General features: G+C 38.7%; 1 protein-coding gene across 2 annotated transcripts; it reads left to right on the top strand.

The window, feature by feature from the left end:
• The first annotated feature begins 2,407 nt into the window (after positions 1 to 2,407).
• On the top strand, positions 2,408 to 17,927 carry sh2b1 (SH2B adaptor protein 1). Of its 2 annotated transcripts, XM_084122599.1 has the most exons (11): positions 2,408 to 2,765; positions 3,022 to 3,068; positions 3,732 to 5,797; positions 5,994 to 6,095; positions 7,629 to 7,720; positions 7,872 to 7,948; positions 8,200 to 8,352; positions 11,512 to 11,723; positions 11,954 to 12,128; positions 14,215 to 14,305; positions 15,959 to 17,927. In XM_084122599.1, the coding sequence occupies exons 3-11, from the start codon at positions 4,121 to 4,123 to the stop codon at positions 15,978 to 15,980; spliced, it is 2,601 nt and encodes an 866-aa protein (XP_083978725.1). In that variant the 5' UTR covers positions 2,408 to 2,765; positions 3,022 to 3,068; positions 3,732 to 4,120; the 3' UTR covers positions 15,981 to 17,927. The 2 variants fall into 2 exon arrangements, with proteins under 2 accessions (XP_083978725.1, XP_083978724.1); XM_084122598.1 differs by lacking the exon at positions 14,215 to 14,305 and having other exon boundaries at positions 2,421 to 2,765.
• The last annotated feature ends 33 nt before the right edge of the window (positions 17,928 to 17,960 follow it).

Here is a 17,960-nt window from a genome sequence, read left to right on the forward strand (position 1 = left end):
AGTGACATCCATAAATTCCGGTTCTATATTGACGTACGCAATACTTGAAATAATACAAGATTAATAGATTGAGATAAAATGTTGTTATTTTGCTATAGGCTTATAATGGTTTTCATGAGAACTGTTGTTTGCCTAGAAATTGTACTCTACCATGTAAAATATCTTGTTATGTTAAGCCGTAGTCAATAGAGGGCACTAAAAGAAAGTGAAAGAGAGGGGGGTTTTTTGTCACATATACCTGTCTGTCCATGAAGGAAAATATTATCTCAAACTAAAACCGCATGAGAGATTATTTATCTATTACAGAATATGATTACTTGTAATATCACAACTTCTAATCGCACACAAATCCAGCTTCATATTAAAGACTGCATTTTAAATTGGCAAAGGTTTTCTAAGACATTATCCCATTTTAAATGTTTTTTCCAAATATATATATATATATATATATATATATGGTAATGTAGAGTAAAACAGCACAAGGTTAAACAGTTTTAAGTAAAGGCTGTATTTATCAGGAATACAGGCAACAACTTTTCCGGTCAGTTTGTTAAATCTGATGGATTTTATTGCCATGGGGATGTTGTATTTTATATATTAAGATTTAAATACAGCACCATACCAGAGTTAAAACAAATCTGTTTTTTAACTGCAAATATATATATAAATATATATTTTTTAAAAGATCTACCCAAGATGATTTATAACAGATGTGCTCATTTGTTTCATGTAATTCCTGTCGCACTGTTCTCAACCATTCTCAAACTATCTGAATCTTGCTGGATCGGTCATAAAAAGAGCATACAGATTTTTAGAACAGTGATAATAAGCAGCCATGCAGCTGAACATTTTCCAGGCTGATCAAAAGTGAATTGTAAATAATAATATTAAATAACAACAACAACAACAAAACTCCTATAGCTTAACAATGTAATTGTAGAATTGAACAATGATGCACTTACATAGGTATAAATTAGGCAAAATCAGTCTACTGTGTCTACTCAGTCTACTGAGACTAGTTAAATCACAATAATATTATTAAATCTCTCAAGAAAATGTCATAGATGGTCTCATAACTATAAAAGAAAAAATGCTGTGGCTTAGATCATGATAATAGTCAGTCATAACTGAGTCTTTTGTTACACAGAAACATTCTTTGATTGTAATATTTAACAATGAATGCACAGCACAGTCACAGAGGAGCCCTTCTGATTTTTGACGATGATACAAGATCATCTTTATAAACTAAAGAATATGATATTTTGTGGGAAAGTATTGGACGTTTTTTTGTGCTGCTCTGCTGGGAGACTGCAGTGTGTGAGGAGAAGAAAGTGTTCTTTAGGTAGAGTCGCATTGGATAATGAATGTTTATTTGTGCTTTATTGCTCTTTAGGGCGCAAATTCTTTGCCTCTTTGATGTAAACAAAAATAAACACAATGTTCTATTGACGTTTTCCTGCAAATTTTTTGGGCACACAGAAACAGACTCTGAATACACAGGACGTAAAAGGGGGAGTGGAAGCAAACAGGCCCAAAATGTCTGTTGCAGGACAGTTACAACTATTGGAACTTTTGAAGTAAAATAAAATAAAACTTTGTTTGCACAGTCCTGTACCTCAACTGATGCATGGGTTGACCAGAAGCTCAAACTTGATACTATAGTTTCTCATAATTATTAGACATTCTATGACATTTTCTTGAAATATTTAATAGTGTTTTGCTTTAACCTATAGTCTCGATAAGACTGATTCTGCCCAATTTATATGCAAGTCATTCTTCAATGCTATAATTACATTGGTAAGTTTTTATACACTTTTTTTTTTTTTTTTTGGATTTTTATTATTATTATTTACAAATCACTTTTGATAATTTTGGAAAATGTGTTGTTAGATGCTTGTAGTCACTGCTTATCTCTGCAATTTGCAAGCAGTAAATTTGCCTTTCACTCGTAATGACCAGAGATCCAGAAAGATTCAGATAGTTCCAGAGTCAAGAAGAGTGCAACAGGAATTTCATGCAACAAATTATATCAGCTGTTATAAATCATCTTGAATATTATGATGATTTTTGCAGTTAAATTTTTTTATATATTTTTTAACTCACAATAGGTACTTTATGAAAATAGTATTGGCTAAAATGGTATTATTTTATCAATTTTTCACATAGCATTTGTCATTTCCAGTCCTGAGCACAGATTCTCTCACTGGAATAATCAAGTAATAATCTCAAGTATTACAGCCTGAAAAACATATGACTCAGCCATCAGTCAGAGCAACATCCAACCTTGTTTTACTTTTTTGCACAACTGTCCAATGTGGCTCCTCCAAAAAGTGCACATCCCTCTTCCTCAGATTTTTCTCCCATTGAAAATCCCCCTTCTCCAACACTCCCTGTCCCCCCAACCTACACCCTCTCCCACTATATCGCGAGAGACTGATTGGGACAGCAGGCAGAGAAATATCCATATACCTGCAACAAGAGCAGTTGTAAAGCCTTTATGAATAAATAGATACCCTATGATTCATCAATAAGTTTAGCATCAACGGGGGACAGCTAGACGGAGAGGAATGAATATTAGTGTTAACATTGGCAGACAAACTGCCTGCTTAGCAATACAGCCAGCTAGCTGACCAGCAGCTCAAACTTGATAATTTATTAGCAGTGCTGGGTTAGCTAGTTAGCACCAGGCTAGTTCAATATTTGCACTTAAACTTTTTCGAATTTCTCTCACGCCAGCGAACAAATTGCGTCTTTTGTGCAAAAAGGTGAGTTAATGTGACATTTCTTTCTACTGCTTAAGATCGTTAGCAAACTAGCCACCGTTTTATGAGCTAAAGTTAACTGGCTAGCCCGAGTTAGCTTGGTGTGTTGACATCAGCGTGGGAGCGTATTATGACAATTTATGTCAGACAGCTAACTAGACGAAACGTGTTGTCAGACCTTGTATGGTTTCCTATATCACATAATTGTATCGTAACTACAACTGACAGGCCTTTACGCTTTATGTGTTTTTCTTTACAGCTAACGTTAACTGCACCGGCTTCGAGTTACACACTGGCCTGAAGATGGTGAGTTATCACCGGGGCTTATGAGCATCATTTCTGCATCTTCCGTTTGTGTAAATCGTCTAAACTAATTTCATATCAGGGTCTTGGTTTCGATTAGTTTTAGTTCAAAGGCTTAAGAAGCCCCATTTGTTGGTTCTATTTGGTTTAATAATAAAATAAATGAGAAATTAGCGCTTAGCACGTTCTTCAAATATCAGGTGGAAAATTGGGTCTCACAACTCAAAGCAAAACAACGCCTCTCTGTTTCATGCATGACACTTAAAACGAATAAATGTCACAGTATAATTGTACATATAATTCACACACAAACTCAAAATCTCTAATAATTTATTCACTTTCTGATGTTTCGAAACCTGTATGACTTTCTTCTGTGGAAGAGATGTTAGGCAGAAAGACAGCCTCGTTCTCTATTCACTTTTGACAAGAATGACAAGGTGTCATTCTGCCATTTCCTCATACAGTTTTGAGTACACTATGAGTAAATGATGACAGAAGTTTAATTTTTGGGTAAACCATCCCTTTAACTTCAATATTGTTACAATTTCTATGTTTGAATAGTTTTTTTTGTTAAGACATTGTTATTGTGCAGTATATTATTATAATTTTTTGAAAATTACTTAAAATAATTAATCTATTTTCTCTCTCTATGTATTCATCATTTAGGTCACAAATCCCTACCGCAGGATCCTCGCAGAGCCTTAAAACCGGAGACCACCTGAGAACTAACATCAGCTCAGCCGGCCAAATGTTTTGTTACTCACCATACATACATTTACACATATTATTTTGTGTAGAATGTGAGCTATTTTAGAGCACCAAACATTGACGTTACAGAGTTATATCTTTTCTTTTCTTTTTCTTTTTAAAATGGGGGAAGACAATTACCAATCACTGTCAGGCCACATTTTTTGGTCAGATTTTCCAAATTCATTTCAATTGTGAAACCGTAGCCTGATGAACAGATTGCGCGTTTCCCATACGCACATAGATCGCAACGATCCTGACGTCTTTGATGATCGTTTGGTCTTAAATTGGTCACCTATTAGTCAGTCATGAACGGCTCCCTTTTAACCCCGCCCAGCCCACGGGCTGCAGCTAATTCATCTCCCCTTCCACCCTCCCCATCTCCATCTCCTTCTCCTCCATCTCCTTCACTGTTGCCCCTCTCAACGAGACCCCCACCTTTGCCTCCTCCAGCTCCTGCCAGTCAGCCCTTGTCGTCATTGTCTGACACACCCACACCGTCTCCATCTCCCTGCCTTAGTTGGACCGAGTTCTGTGAGCTCCATGCCCGGGTAGCCGCCGGTGACTTCGCCCGCCATTTCCGGGCCTTCCTGCTGGAGAACCCGCATTACTCCCCTGATTCAGCAGCTGCTTTTTGCCAGCGCTTCACCGACAGATTTGTTCGTCATTTCGAGAGCGAGCTCGAGGGGACAGGGGTCGGTAGGGAAGGAACAGTGAACTGGGTCGCCCAGTCAGATGTTACGTCGCTGGAGGAGGATGCAGCGTCTCCGTCCCTGCTGCCACCAGAGGCCGCCACCCCCTGCCCACCCACTCACACACGGGCTATGCCCAAACCGGTCTTGACCCAGGAGGGCCGCGGCACAGAACAATTCCAGAATACAGGAGCGTTTCAGGATTTGTATGCTCATACGCAGATTCTCCCACCATCCTCTTCTTCATCGTGCTCTTCCTCTATGGGCGGGAATAATGGGCGGAGGGAGGAGAGGGGAACTACAGTCAAACACAATCCATCTGGCTACAAGGACCTGGAGGAAGAGGAGGACAGCTGGGCGGGGCCCGTGGCTGGAGAGGAGGTGGAGACGGACATAGTAGAAAGGGACGATGAGGGCGAGAGTGAGTTGACCTCGGAAAGAGCCGATCTCAGCCAGACTCTGACATGCCCCAACTCCTCTGGCACACCAGCAAATTCTGGGTCAAAGGGTAATGGGACACCCATTGGGGGTCACTCCAAAAATAAACTAAAAAAGCGGTTCTCTCTGCGCAGCGTGGGCCGTAGTGTCAGAGGGAGCGTGCGAGGCATCTTGCACTGGCGCAGCTCCTCCAGCGACTCCCCTCAGAACTGCAGCGTGGGTAACGTCAGCCCTCTTCCTTCCAGTTACAGCTACACTACAGGCCTGCAAGATGGCAAGAGGAATTCCGGCTCGCAGGGTGTTCCCTCTTCTCTCCCTGTGTCTCTTTCCCTTCCCCTCTCCCTCCCTCACTCGTCGTCCTCTTCGTTGCCCCCATCATCCTCCAGTAGCGCCACCTCCCTTTCATTTTCCGAGGCCCGTGACTGGCGGAGGAGCAACGGCGATGGGGAAAAGGAAAAATGGAGTCACCGGTTAGAGAAACTGCGACTGTCTCGCTCACCCCCACCGACGTTGTCCTCCACAGCTCAACCTTCATCGATCGTGTCCCCCTCTGCGCTACCACCAAGCAGCATCAGTGCCTCCAGGAAGATGGGTAGGCTTGTACGGGAGGGAGGTGTGACCGTGTGCTCGTCTTCGGACGAGTTCGCCAGCACTCATGGTTTCCCAGGCTTTTCCTTTGGACTGCTGCACCACGGCACGGACAGCACGCCGTCAGGGCATCCCACGGCCACCGGGGGAGCTGCAATCGGACGGGGTATGCGTTGGCACAAGTGCCGTCTGGTTCTGAAAGAACGAGATAAGGATGGAGTGGATGGAGGGATGGAGTATTTCCTGGAGTTTTACATCCCGCCTAAGGTGAGTGACAGGATTTCTGCTAAATGTAAATTATGTGTACATTTTTACTTGCATATATTTACAAATATTTTATATATGTGCTGTCATTCATAAGTTTGGGGTCTATAAATAATATATATAATCTTAAAGTACCAGCTGACTAGTTTAATTAAGTTATATGTAATTTATATATTTTAACATATTTGAATACTTCCAGTCCTCCAAGGCCAGACTGACTGTCCCATGCGGCTCTATTGTTGATGTGAGGAGCACTACAGCTATAGAGGTGCCAGACAAAGAGAACACCTTCCTTCTACAGGTACGTCAGAACACATCTTTTTTTGTCTACAGTAGTTAGTCAAATCTTCAATAATGATGCAAGAACTTTACCTTAACTTTACTTACATACGCATCAAAGACAGTGTTGCCACTGTCATCTGATGTCTCATTAATAAGTATGCATGCCATAGTTGTAGAGCTTTGTTGATAATTAAATGTCATCATATTAATTAGGCAAAACTGTACTTTTGTTTAACATCCCTTCCTGATTTTTTTTATAGATAAATTACAGAATGAAACACATTTAATTAGGGGTGCACCGAAATTTCGGCCGCCGAAAATTTTCGGCCGAAATGGCATTATCGGTTTCGGGCCGAAATAAAAAAAAACCAGCCGAAAACGTAAAAAAAACTAAAATGAATGTCACCCGCCCCTCCCATCCGTGCGCAATCGCTTAGGTTTCACTCACGGTCGAGCTGTTATCACGCGTCTGCCTATCAAAGATTAAGCATGTCAAAGGGCTGTCACTTATTGCACAATCGATCGGACCAACCAACACAAGTTTCGAAAACGAAAATAGGGAATCGATTTTAACGGCCTTCTCTCGGAGCGCGTCCAGCTCGTCACTACAGTATACGCTCGCAGCGAACGCGCGTCACACAGCAACTGCAGGTTCTGACACACACACACACACACACACACACACAAATAGCCTATTTCTGCATAATATAGTGCATAATATGTAGCCTTCAGTAATGCTTTTCATTGATGTTATGGCAGTCCACATTGCTGACTTGTGCGCCCTCTTTACGGTCGTCCTAATGCCTGTTTAGTTGTCCGTGGATTTGCCTATATTTGGCATTGAAAACGGATCAACGCCAAATATAGGCAATTTACTAACGATTCAATGAACACTTAGCCTATGTTTCAAAAATCGAACGGGATTTATTTTTCACAAAAGTGACAGCCCAATACGAGAGGACACCAAAGTTGCAATATGTAACATTTGTTCTGCAAAAATCTCCAAAATTGTGGATTTTTTTTGCACAACTTTTAAAAAACTATTTTATTTGATGGAACATAAAACTTGAAGAATAATATTATTTGGTATTATTATTTATATTTATTGTTAAAAATATTTTATGTTTTGTTATGTAACTGTTAATAAAATTTGATTATTATATTGTGATTTTTCATTTCAGATCCATTAAATTCAAGCAGTATATATACGTTTTTAAAAGAAGCCATTTTCGGCTTCAGTTTCGGTTTTCGGCCAAGAGCATCCTAAATTTTCGGTTTCGGTTTCGGCCCAGAATTTTTTCATTTCGGTGCATCACTACATTTAATGAATCTCATGTGTGACAAATAGTCACAATTACTAAGTAACTTTTTATATAAATGTAATCTGATAAAGAACTTTGGGGAATTTTAAGTATTTTATTCATAACTGTGATTGTAGTTCACTTTGCATTTAGTTGCATCCTGTGTTGTTGCACCCATCTCAAAGATCCTAATCATTGAAAACTGAACGCATTGAACATCTGCACATTTGATCTCTTCTTGTTTTTCTCAGTTGGAAGGTCAGGCGCAGTACGTGATCGAGACCAGAGATGCAGTTCAGATGAGAGCTTGGCTTAGTGACATCAGAAACGCCATTTGTTTAAGGTAGGTCTTTGCGTTTTGAATCATTAAAAAGAGAAAGCTCTTTGTGTTTGGAAAGGTTTGAGTTCTTAGTAGTTTGCATGCTTGTATGACACCATGTGACAATCAAAACTCAGCAATGATCTCAAATGTACTCGTTGACCCTTCTCATCAGTGAGCAAGAGGATGTTGAGGGAGTGTGTGGCAGTGCTCTCAGTGTAACGCCAGAATTCAGCGACCGCCTGTCTCAAGGTAAGCGTTTGGAGATGATGTCACCATGATGTGGTCAGCTGCATTCAGGACAGTATGTGTAATGGGACATGAGCTTACATGATGTTTGCCAGTGTTAGAATGAGCCCACAAATCTCAAACTGGTGATTATGTGATTGAACAGAAGTATTAAAAACATCTGAAATGTTTATATATAGCAGTCATATTTAATACAGATATTTTGCAGTAACTACAGATGGTGATGAATCAGGTATTTGACGTTTTCACTGTAGTGTGCTATGGTGGAGTTGGTGGTTCTCCCCAGCTGGAGCCTCTACCCCCTGAGTTACCACCCCGTGCCCCTCTTGACGAATCAGACAGTCGACTGCTTGGTGGGGGCGGAGCCGGTCTTGGCACACCTTTTGCTGAAACTCCTGATGCCACAGGTACCGTACTACACTAAACACACACATGTTTTGCCATAGATCATAATGACATCTACATTACCCTAATCCTTTTAACACTTTAATGCTTTTGCAAACATTTTATGATTAAATAGGGCATAGAAGTCAGTGTTTACATCCAAGTTGCTTATTTAATTTGTGAAAAACTGGAATATTGAGAAAACAATTTGCAAATAAAACAGAATTCCCAATACATGTTCAGAAAACAAAATCATCACTCCAGGGTTTGAAGTTTTAGCCACTGGAAAAACTGTTGTTGCTATTTTATTAAAGTCTATTTACTTTAAATTCATCTTATTATTACAGATTCATCCATGCATGGTTTCCTTTTTTTTTTTTGCTTCATAATCTTTCTTATGATTCACTTAAAGGTACACTAAGCAACTGTTGGCCCTCTAGCAGTAAAAAAGCAAAACTGCATGTTTTTTTCAAAAGAACATTGTTTTGGTTGTGTTTCGGCTCTGCGTGACTGCGGATTAATATGGTTATCCTACTGCTCATAAAACAATCACCAGGGTCCCCGCGGATCCTTAAAAAGTCTTAAAAGGTCTTAAATTTGATTTTTTAAATTTAAGGCCATAAAAAGTCTTAAAAATATATATATTTTTTAAAAATGTCTTATTTTTACTTATGAAAGGTCTTAAATTTTAGATGACACTTTGACTTAGACTTATCTAAATGCTTTCGAAATTAAAACTATCTAATTAGCGTAGGCCTACTTATTATTTTTTTAATTCTATCTTTGTGGATTTGCTTGTTCACGTGACAATTCTCGTCACTTACGGCAGCATATTAGCCTACGTCTGTCTCCTGCACGCGAGAGGAGAGAAGAAAACGAGTAAATGTCAGTTCAGTTGTAAGTTCATTCTTTATGTGCTTAGGAGTGTGCGATGTTGTCTATGAACTATGATGATATTGTAATCATTGTTTTAACTATGTACGAGGCACTGCGAGTGCGAGCTGACATCGCGTTTCTCTCATGCTTGCTTTCACTGCGTGATGTGTCAGTGCAGTTATAGATGTCCCCAAATGAGTTTTTGTCTTATATTTATATCATATTATGTTGTCATATTAGAATATCACATGAGCAAGAGTGCCGTTTTCCTGTGCACAATTGCAAATGTGCTATTTATTTTATACAACAGTTAAATTAACAATAACGTTAACATTGTGAGTTACTTTTTGGACACAATATTGTCAATTTTCACTTTATATCGCCGACGAGAATTTCATAATGAAGCCGTGGTCCAACAGACAGCGATGATTTTTTGTTTTTGTTTCACTGAAATCCGCGTTTTGAACGAATCATTTTAACGATTCAATGAACAATCACTTGTTTTTCTGAATGAATCAGCCGTTTGAACAAATCGGTTGAATAAATGACTCCAACAACTTATTTTTGCCGCCACCTGGTGGTTTTAGTTTCATATTTAAAGTATCCTTTAATTAAAACGTTTAAATTATAAATCATTTCATATTTAAATATTGAATAGCTTTATTTATGCAATTGTAAATGAAGTGTAAATATAGTAATGCCAGTTTTGACGCCGCTTCTGTGTCACCTCTGCACTGCAAGGATGGATTTTAATTTAATGATTGAATTTGACATTGATACTGTGTTATTCTAATATAATTTAATTTGAATGTTAGAATTTGACATAAAAGGTTATGCATACCTCTAAATACGTTTAGAAACAATGTCCATATATAGGTGAAAATGCCCCTGGAAATCAATTTAAGGTGGCAAATATTGCCCCTTAATAAAAATGTTAATTTCGGTCTCTACTGTGAACTGACCACTGCATAGAATATAAAAAATATGAATATCTTCATGAGTCTGCTGTCAACAACAGGCCTAAACCAGTACAAAAACACAATCAGTAAAATATCATCTAATTATTATCAACAAAACTTTGAAAATATCGAGACATATTTTTGTCAATATTGCATACCCATAATGTACGGTATTAATTTTGATTTCTTCAGGTCTTAAAAAGGTCTTAAAAAGCCTTAAATTTGACTTTAAAAATTGTGCAGATACCCTGATCACTACTAGGCTTAAGAGATATAACAGTTTAGATGGAAAGGATCTTAAGCTGACTAGCTGAAGACGTTAATGTAGCTAAACCCAATTATAGACATGGTACATCCTTGAAAATAAATTCCAGGCATAATGAAATGAACCCTTCACAATAGATGATGCTTTACAATGAACTCTGTCAGAGAGCTACATTTGCCAATTTATCTGTTCAATAAAATACTCTACTTACCTATTGAGTAATAAAAGCACCATTTCCGCATACATTTTCCAACAGTTCTCAGCATGTCCGAAAAGCTAAACCATTGTTGATTCTCAATTTATTACGAGCTCTGTCACGTTCACTTTTTGCCCTCAGACTCACCTCTGTTCTGTGTTTTGTTTTTTGTTTTTGTTTTAAAATGGGCGATTCCCCGAAGGTCGAGATTTAGCTGCTCTATGTCAAAGTAACTTGAGCTACTTTTCTCTATTTTCTCTATTGTCCGAGAAGAGCACGGACAAGTGACGTACATCCCACTAGATTTAAAATATAAACACTTAATAATTAATAATACCATAGTGAATCAGAGTAAGACAAAAACACGTTTTGGAAGGATTGATGATGTATTGACTTGATCTTCTCTCTTGTGATGTATGCCGGACTTCTCCAATCATCTAGTCAATTTAAGCCCCACCCCTTTCTTATAAGTCGACTGCAAGCTCGCATTCAGATTTGCCTCCGTCCAGTCAACAACTGGTGCAACCAAGTCTCCACCCTTTTTTTTTTTTTTTTTTGATAATCTGTTTCACTCGGATGTATATTACAATACGGAAGAAAATATCATTTCATTGCGATTTTAAGTAAATAGAGATGCTGTACGATGATATTGTTCCAGTATATTATTATTTAGTAACAGGACTTTTTTGATGCACATCTAATATGTTTTTATAGTCGTTTTGGAAATGTTATTTTATTTTTTTAATTTTTTTTTATCATGGTTTTACAATGCAGTAACCCAAAATTCAGGTAAAAATACATGGATGGAATCTCAGTTACTGACATTAACTCTTACCCTTGATAGATCAAGATAAGAGGTATTGAGTTTTTCCCTGTTTTTTCTCAGGGTCATTCCTGTTCTCTGAAGGTTCTGTGTCAGAGACTGTGGAACATCCTCTGAGTGAGTGTCAGTGGTTCCACGGCACACTCTCCCGTCTTAAGGCGGCCCAGCTGGTGCTGGCGGGTGGCATGGCCAGCCATGGAGTGTTCCTTGTGCGGCAGAGTGAGACACGGCGTGGAGAGTATGTCCTCACCTTCAACTTCCAGGGCAAAGCAAAGGTAAATACGTGTGGTTATGCTTATTTAACGTTCAAAAGGTTTGAGGTTGGTAAGATTTATCTTATGTATGGATCCCATAAAGGGATCAATATGTCTTTACTTCACTTGTGATCAGTTTAATGCTTCCCTGCTTAATAAAAGTATACATTTCTTTAAAAAAAAAAAAATTCAGGATTTTTGATGAATAGAAATAAATACCTCTTCCTTCTGCTCTGGCATTTTCCTCCCAGCACTTGCGTCTCTCCCTGAATGAGGATGGACAGTGCCGTGTGCAGCATCTCTGGTTCCAGTCAATTTTTGACATGCTGGAGCATTTCCGTGTGCACCCCATTCCCCTTGAATCTGGGGGCGCCTCTGATGTCACCCTCATCAGCTTTGTGGGGGCCACGAATGTCCGGCAACCAGGTATGGAAGGTTGGGCTCTGCTTTAAGGTGTGAAGGTTTACAACAGAGCGTAGATAACAGGAAAATTCTGCATTTTTAGATGACAGGCAGGTGAGTGATCACAGGTGCCACTTGCATCTCCCTCGGAACAGCTGATTGGATTAAAAATATCATAGACATTACAGCAGCAGCATGGGGGCCAACCTAATTTTCATTTTACTTCATATTTTGAAAGCAGAATATTTGTGGAATAAAACCATATTGGAAAGGTTCTCATCCTGATGTTAAAGTGAATTAGAATCCACAATACTGGTAAACTTGTCTCCTTTCAAAGAAATATAGACTAAAAAAACATTGTACTACATCAGTACTTAATGATATTTTATACACTGGATTGTACATGGGGTTTTCGAATTTAGCTGTTGTGAGTAAATGTTTAACAATGTTAATTTTTTTTAACTATAGTTTTTAGCATTTATATAATTTGACTTGATTTATTAATTGTGTTCTGAGTTATTTTTTAAACAGATTTGAACTCCCAAGTCATTATCCACCTTATTGTGCACTGCAGTAGTAAACTATTTTCTGTGAATGTGTGAGACTTGATTCATTAGCTGCTAATGGTAAATAACTAGAAGTAAACAGTAAAACTATTTGCGTTACAAACCAGTGTGTTTCGAATTATGACAATACATCAAAACAATATGGTAAGAAATACCAGTTTGCAATATCAAGCAGAATAACAAGCTGTTTTGTACAGCTAAAAATAACTGGAAACGGATGAGACCAGAAGCCAGACACATTCAATTTAGAAATGACTGTGGCCGCTTTTACGTGAAAAAATAAGGAGGATAACCGAGACAAGGACCCTCTTTATAGTTCATTTATTTATAAATGAAATCCAGATGACCTATTTTGCAAATGTAACATCATTTTCATTTGTAGTATGGTGAAATTCAATTATCATTGATGCTCAATAAGAGAAATATCACCCACGAGTGAATCACATTCACATCAAATGTTAATGCATACGCCAGTCTGCACCTTCACAGATGTGACATTACATCCATGAAGTAAGTTGTTTTATTAATGAATTATATCACATTTTATCATATGTTTGCATTTCCTGTGCATTTTAATACCATTTGAGAAATACACTTTTTTGTGAGTGAGAAAAATGTGACTGCATCTGACTATTAACATTGACAGAATTATGTGGTTAATCCCAATATTTTAATCAATTGACCGCCCCAATAAAGGTCAAAAATGTTAAGTTAAACAGCTGTTTTGGGGGAGATCCTGGTGGGCCCACTAAAGGAAAAAAATAACAAGAAAGATTCCTTAGAAGGCGTTTAGCTTCTGTCAGTTTGATTCTTGAATCCCGGGTAGATTTTAGCGACGCACATGGTCTTTGGCAATGAGCTTGTGTGTGTCATGTGAGTGGGATGAATCGAGAGTGATCGTATGTGTATGTGTGTATATTCATAAACAACATGGCCACTGCATGAGTTGTTCGCACCTGTCACAGAGAAATGACTAAATGTGGGATCACCCTGTGTGTGAGTTCACTTCCTGTCACAGCATGCTTTTAAAAGGACACTTTGTGCAAGCATCTGCTACGACTACTCGCGCGCACACAGATCCATCGCTGCTGCCAGAGTCTTCTGCGCATGGCTTTGCTTTTGATTTTTGATGATTATAGTCTCTTAATGTGATTTCTGTGTGCTTGACCTGACATATGACGACCCCCCCCCAATGTTCAAAACATTCATCAGCTCACCTTATCTACTATTTCCTCATCATGATCTATTCTGGATCTCCTCTTCATCAGTTTATACCATCTAGACGCTCCATCTATACATTTCAATCTCTGCATCTTTTCTACTGTTCTTTTACTATCCTCCATTCTTCTTTCTGACATACATATATTTCCTTCCATCACCACCGCCTTCCTTCATTTTGATTTTCATTCACACACTATTTCATACTGTACTCCTGCTCCTCTCCCTCCTCTCGCCCTGCTTCAGCCTCTGGCCTTTCCCATAGTGCATATCAGAGCTCTGATTGGCTGTTTCTGTTGTTGTTTGTCGTTGGGTCATCTTCGCAGGCCGGGAAAGGGCAGGCAGCCGCCCCACAGTCTGTGATGTCATCACCACGCGCCACCCCGACTCTCCATCAACCCCCATCTCTGACTGTGTGTAAGTGAGACCAGATTCAACAGAGAGAGATAGACAGAGAAGGTCTGAAAGAAGGAAATAAAGTCATGCCGGTACATGAGCGTTAGCCAGTTATAACAAAGGTCATTTACAAATCATATCAAATCATTTACAATCAAATCGATTGATCGCATCTAACATAAAAGTTGTGTTTACATAATATGTGTGTGACGTGTGTATATATTATTAAATTTATATATATCATATACATGTCTGTCTGTGTGTGTGTGTGTATATATATATATATATATATATATATATATATATATATATATATATATATATATATACATATATACACACACACACTCACATATATTTATACATATATATATATATGTGTGTGTGTATATGTACATATACACAGACACACACACACAACATAAATGTAATAATATATACACGCACGCATATTATGAAAACACAAACTTTTATGTGATGTGATTAATCGTAAATTTGTCAGCACTATTAAAACATTAAAGTGTCAGAAAAAGGAAGAAAATTATCATGTAAAACTTACAACCCATTTAACTTTCGGTTAATTGCACTACTGTTCAGAAGTTTGGGGTTGGTAAGTGTGTTTTTGAAAGAAGTCTCCTATGCTCACCAAGGCTGCATTTATTTGACCAAAAATACAGTGAAAATTATTACAATTTAAAATGGCTGTTTTCTATTTGATTTGATTTTAAAATGTCGTTTATTCCTGTGATGGCAAAGCTGAATTTTCAGTATCATTACTCCAGTGTTCAGTGACATGACAAATGTCTTAACTGTCACTTTTGATCAATTGAATGCATCTTTGCTGAATAAAAGTATTAGTTTCTTCTTAAAATCTTACTGACCCCAAACGTTTTAATGGTAGTATACATATTTCCAGTGAAATGGTAAATTCAAATGAGGAAAAGGTAGAGCGTGACTGGACTGGATCATCAAAGTGTGTTTTCAGGCAAATCATTCCTGAGGTATAGAGCTACTCCGTATTCCCAAATTATGCAAATATAGAAAACATTCCGTTTTTACATTTGCATAATAAGACCGGGAAACTGTATTTAGAATGTAGATAGTGTCCATTTTGATTTGATGGGGACTGGGACAGCAGATGAAAGAGTACAATGTGGGAAACATTTTGAGGAATACAGGATGAGGAAGCTTGTTAGAATAAGACAGAAAAAGAGTAGCGACAGGTCATCTGTTCACTTCAGTGCACATCTGTCTGCTTAACTTCCTCATTCACAGCTGGGTTTCAGTTGCACACATCCATCCTGAAATGTGTGTCGCAGGGTAACACTTTCATTGAACATTTGCTCACTATAGCTGCCGTTAATCGTAATCTTTATTGAATGTCACACATTTATAGACAGTGAGCTCTGTCTCCATATAAACACGATTCAATGTAACGAATGAGCAGCGATTTCTCAATCGATGACTCTGTACTGCTGTTTAGTGGAGGCCGGGTGTAAACAGTCTGAGCAATGTGTTGACCAATTCCATCACTAGCATGCGTCATAGCTGAGAGTTTCTCGTCAAACTTTGTGTATCTTGCATCTTATTTTCATTACTCTCAATTTTTTGTCACATTTAATTCTCATTCCTCTCTCCTCCTGTACTGGTTCTTCTCTCTGTCGCTGTTCTCAGACTTGACCAGCAGACCCCGTAGTCCTCCTCAGCCGCCTCCTCCCCCTCTGCCTCCCGGACGCCCTCCGCCCCCGACCCCGCCGCAGGAACGAGGGAGCGAAACAGAGGCCGGAGGAGGAGGCGGAGCGAGCAGCGGGGCAGAAGAGTGCGAAGAACGCGAGCGGGAACCGCCGCTCCTCCAGCTGGAAGGGGTGGAGGGCGAGGAGAGGGAAGGAGGGAGGGCGAGAGCCATCGACAACCAGTACTCCTTCTTCTAAAAGGGGAAAACCACGAGGTGGGATAGAGGAGGAAGAGGAGAGCCCTTCACAATCAGTATTTTCAGTATTCTCCAGCGGAAGAACTGACCGAGGGGGGTCACAATCACACGACCGAGTTATTAACACTATTAAACATGAGCTTTCACGTTGCGAGAGAGTGATGGAGAGAAAGAGAGAGAGAGAGACACACCCATACACATAAGCATATATGATACTGACGGTACATCTTTAAAACACTAAGTAACGGTACTACACTAAATTGGAGGTCAGCTTTTACTAATTTGTTCTCCAGTGTTTGTCAGTGTGAAAGTTCCTCCTCTGGTGCTGCTGCATAGGAAGGTACGACAGTGTCAGCGCCACCACTGAGCTGGCGTCGTGTTTTTAGCAACTTATTTCTTGAAGAGTCCTTCTAGTCATTACATTCATTCAGATGTCTAGTATTCTTTGACCCTTCGCACTTATACAAAAAGAGTTTGTTTTTCCCCTCAGGTGAGCGGATATTTTTACTTGTTCAGAGATTGTTACCCACCAGCACTCTTGTTGTTGTTATTATTATTATTATTACTGGAACATTTTAGTTGTTTTGTTTTCTTCTTGTTCTGCCACTGACAAACTATGAATGTCGCAAAGTACTTTTCTTCCTTTCTGTTCATTTCAATTGTACTGATTTTGGTAGTTCAGTAGAAGGCATTGCCTTGGGCTTAACAATGTCCAGTTTTGCAACAAACAAAAAAATCAAGCCCAGTCCTCTGAAGTCCATTAGTATTACTTCTTAAGGTTAATTACAATATTAAACATCTCCATAGACTCCATTATTACCTCAGAGTCCTGATCTTTCACCCAGCTCCTCTGCTCTCCCCCACTCACTCTCTCTCTCTCTCTCTCTCTGTTTTTACATCTTACCCTTCCTTTTAGCTTTACAATCTTTTTTTATGGTGCGTTTATTTCAAAGCTAGAGTCCAGAGGAGGGAGAGACAATGTCTTTCATTTAAAGAAAAATTGTTATTGAGTACGAAAATGACGATGATGATAATGAATTTAATAATTGTCCAAATAATAGTATTAATATTATTTTTTCAAAATGCCTTTATTTTTGTTGTTTACTATATGAACACATAATATTTGTTCTCCAAAATCTGTTTTCTGTTTCTTTTTTGCCTTTTTATATCTCTTCTAATCTCACTCTGTCCCACTGCTGTCTCCTTCAAACTTTCCACGGATTTCAGGCAAACATTTTGAAAAGAAAAAAAAAGATAAAAGAGCCCCTTTCTTCTTGTGCCTTTTCGTGTTGTTAATTGTCATTCCCTCTTGTTTTGTGCCAGTCATTCTTGATTTTGTGCCTCGATCAGTCTTTTTGCAGTGTCTGCCATCCAGTTCAGTGCCTGCATCTGTCTTCTGTTTTGGTTTTATTTCTCTTATCCTGTCTCTGCTATTGCAGTTGTTCTCTTCTTGGTCCTACAGATCATTCAGTATGATTAGTTCTCTACCCACTTACCCCCGTGCTCCTCCCTTTTACCCTTTATTTAAACCTCTTATTGTGCCTTCTCTCTCTTTTCTCTTCTCTCTCTGTCTGTCTGTGCTGGGACCGTGTGTTAAGGTGGACACTGTTGCCCACTCTGTGTAATTAGAGTTTCAGGTACTACATTGAATTAAATGATGATGATGATGATGATGATGATGATATGATATAATATAATTATACTGAAACAATATGTCTGAGTTGTGTTTTTGTAATTATGATAGAC

This window comes from Abramis brama (assembly GCF_963993115.1).
Source record: "Abramis brama genome assembly, chromosome: 1".
Taxonomy (NCBI): Eukaryota; Metazoa; Chordata; class Actinopteri; order Cypriniformes; family Leuciscidae; genus Abramis; species Abramis brama.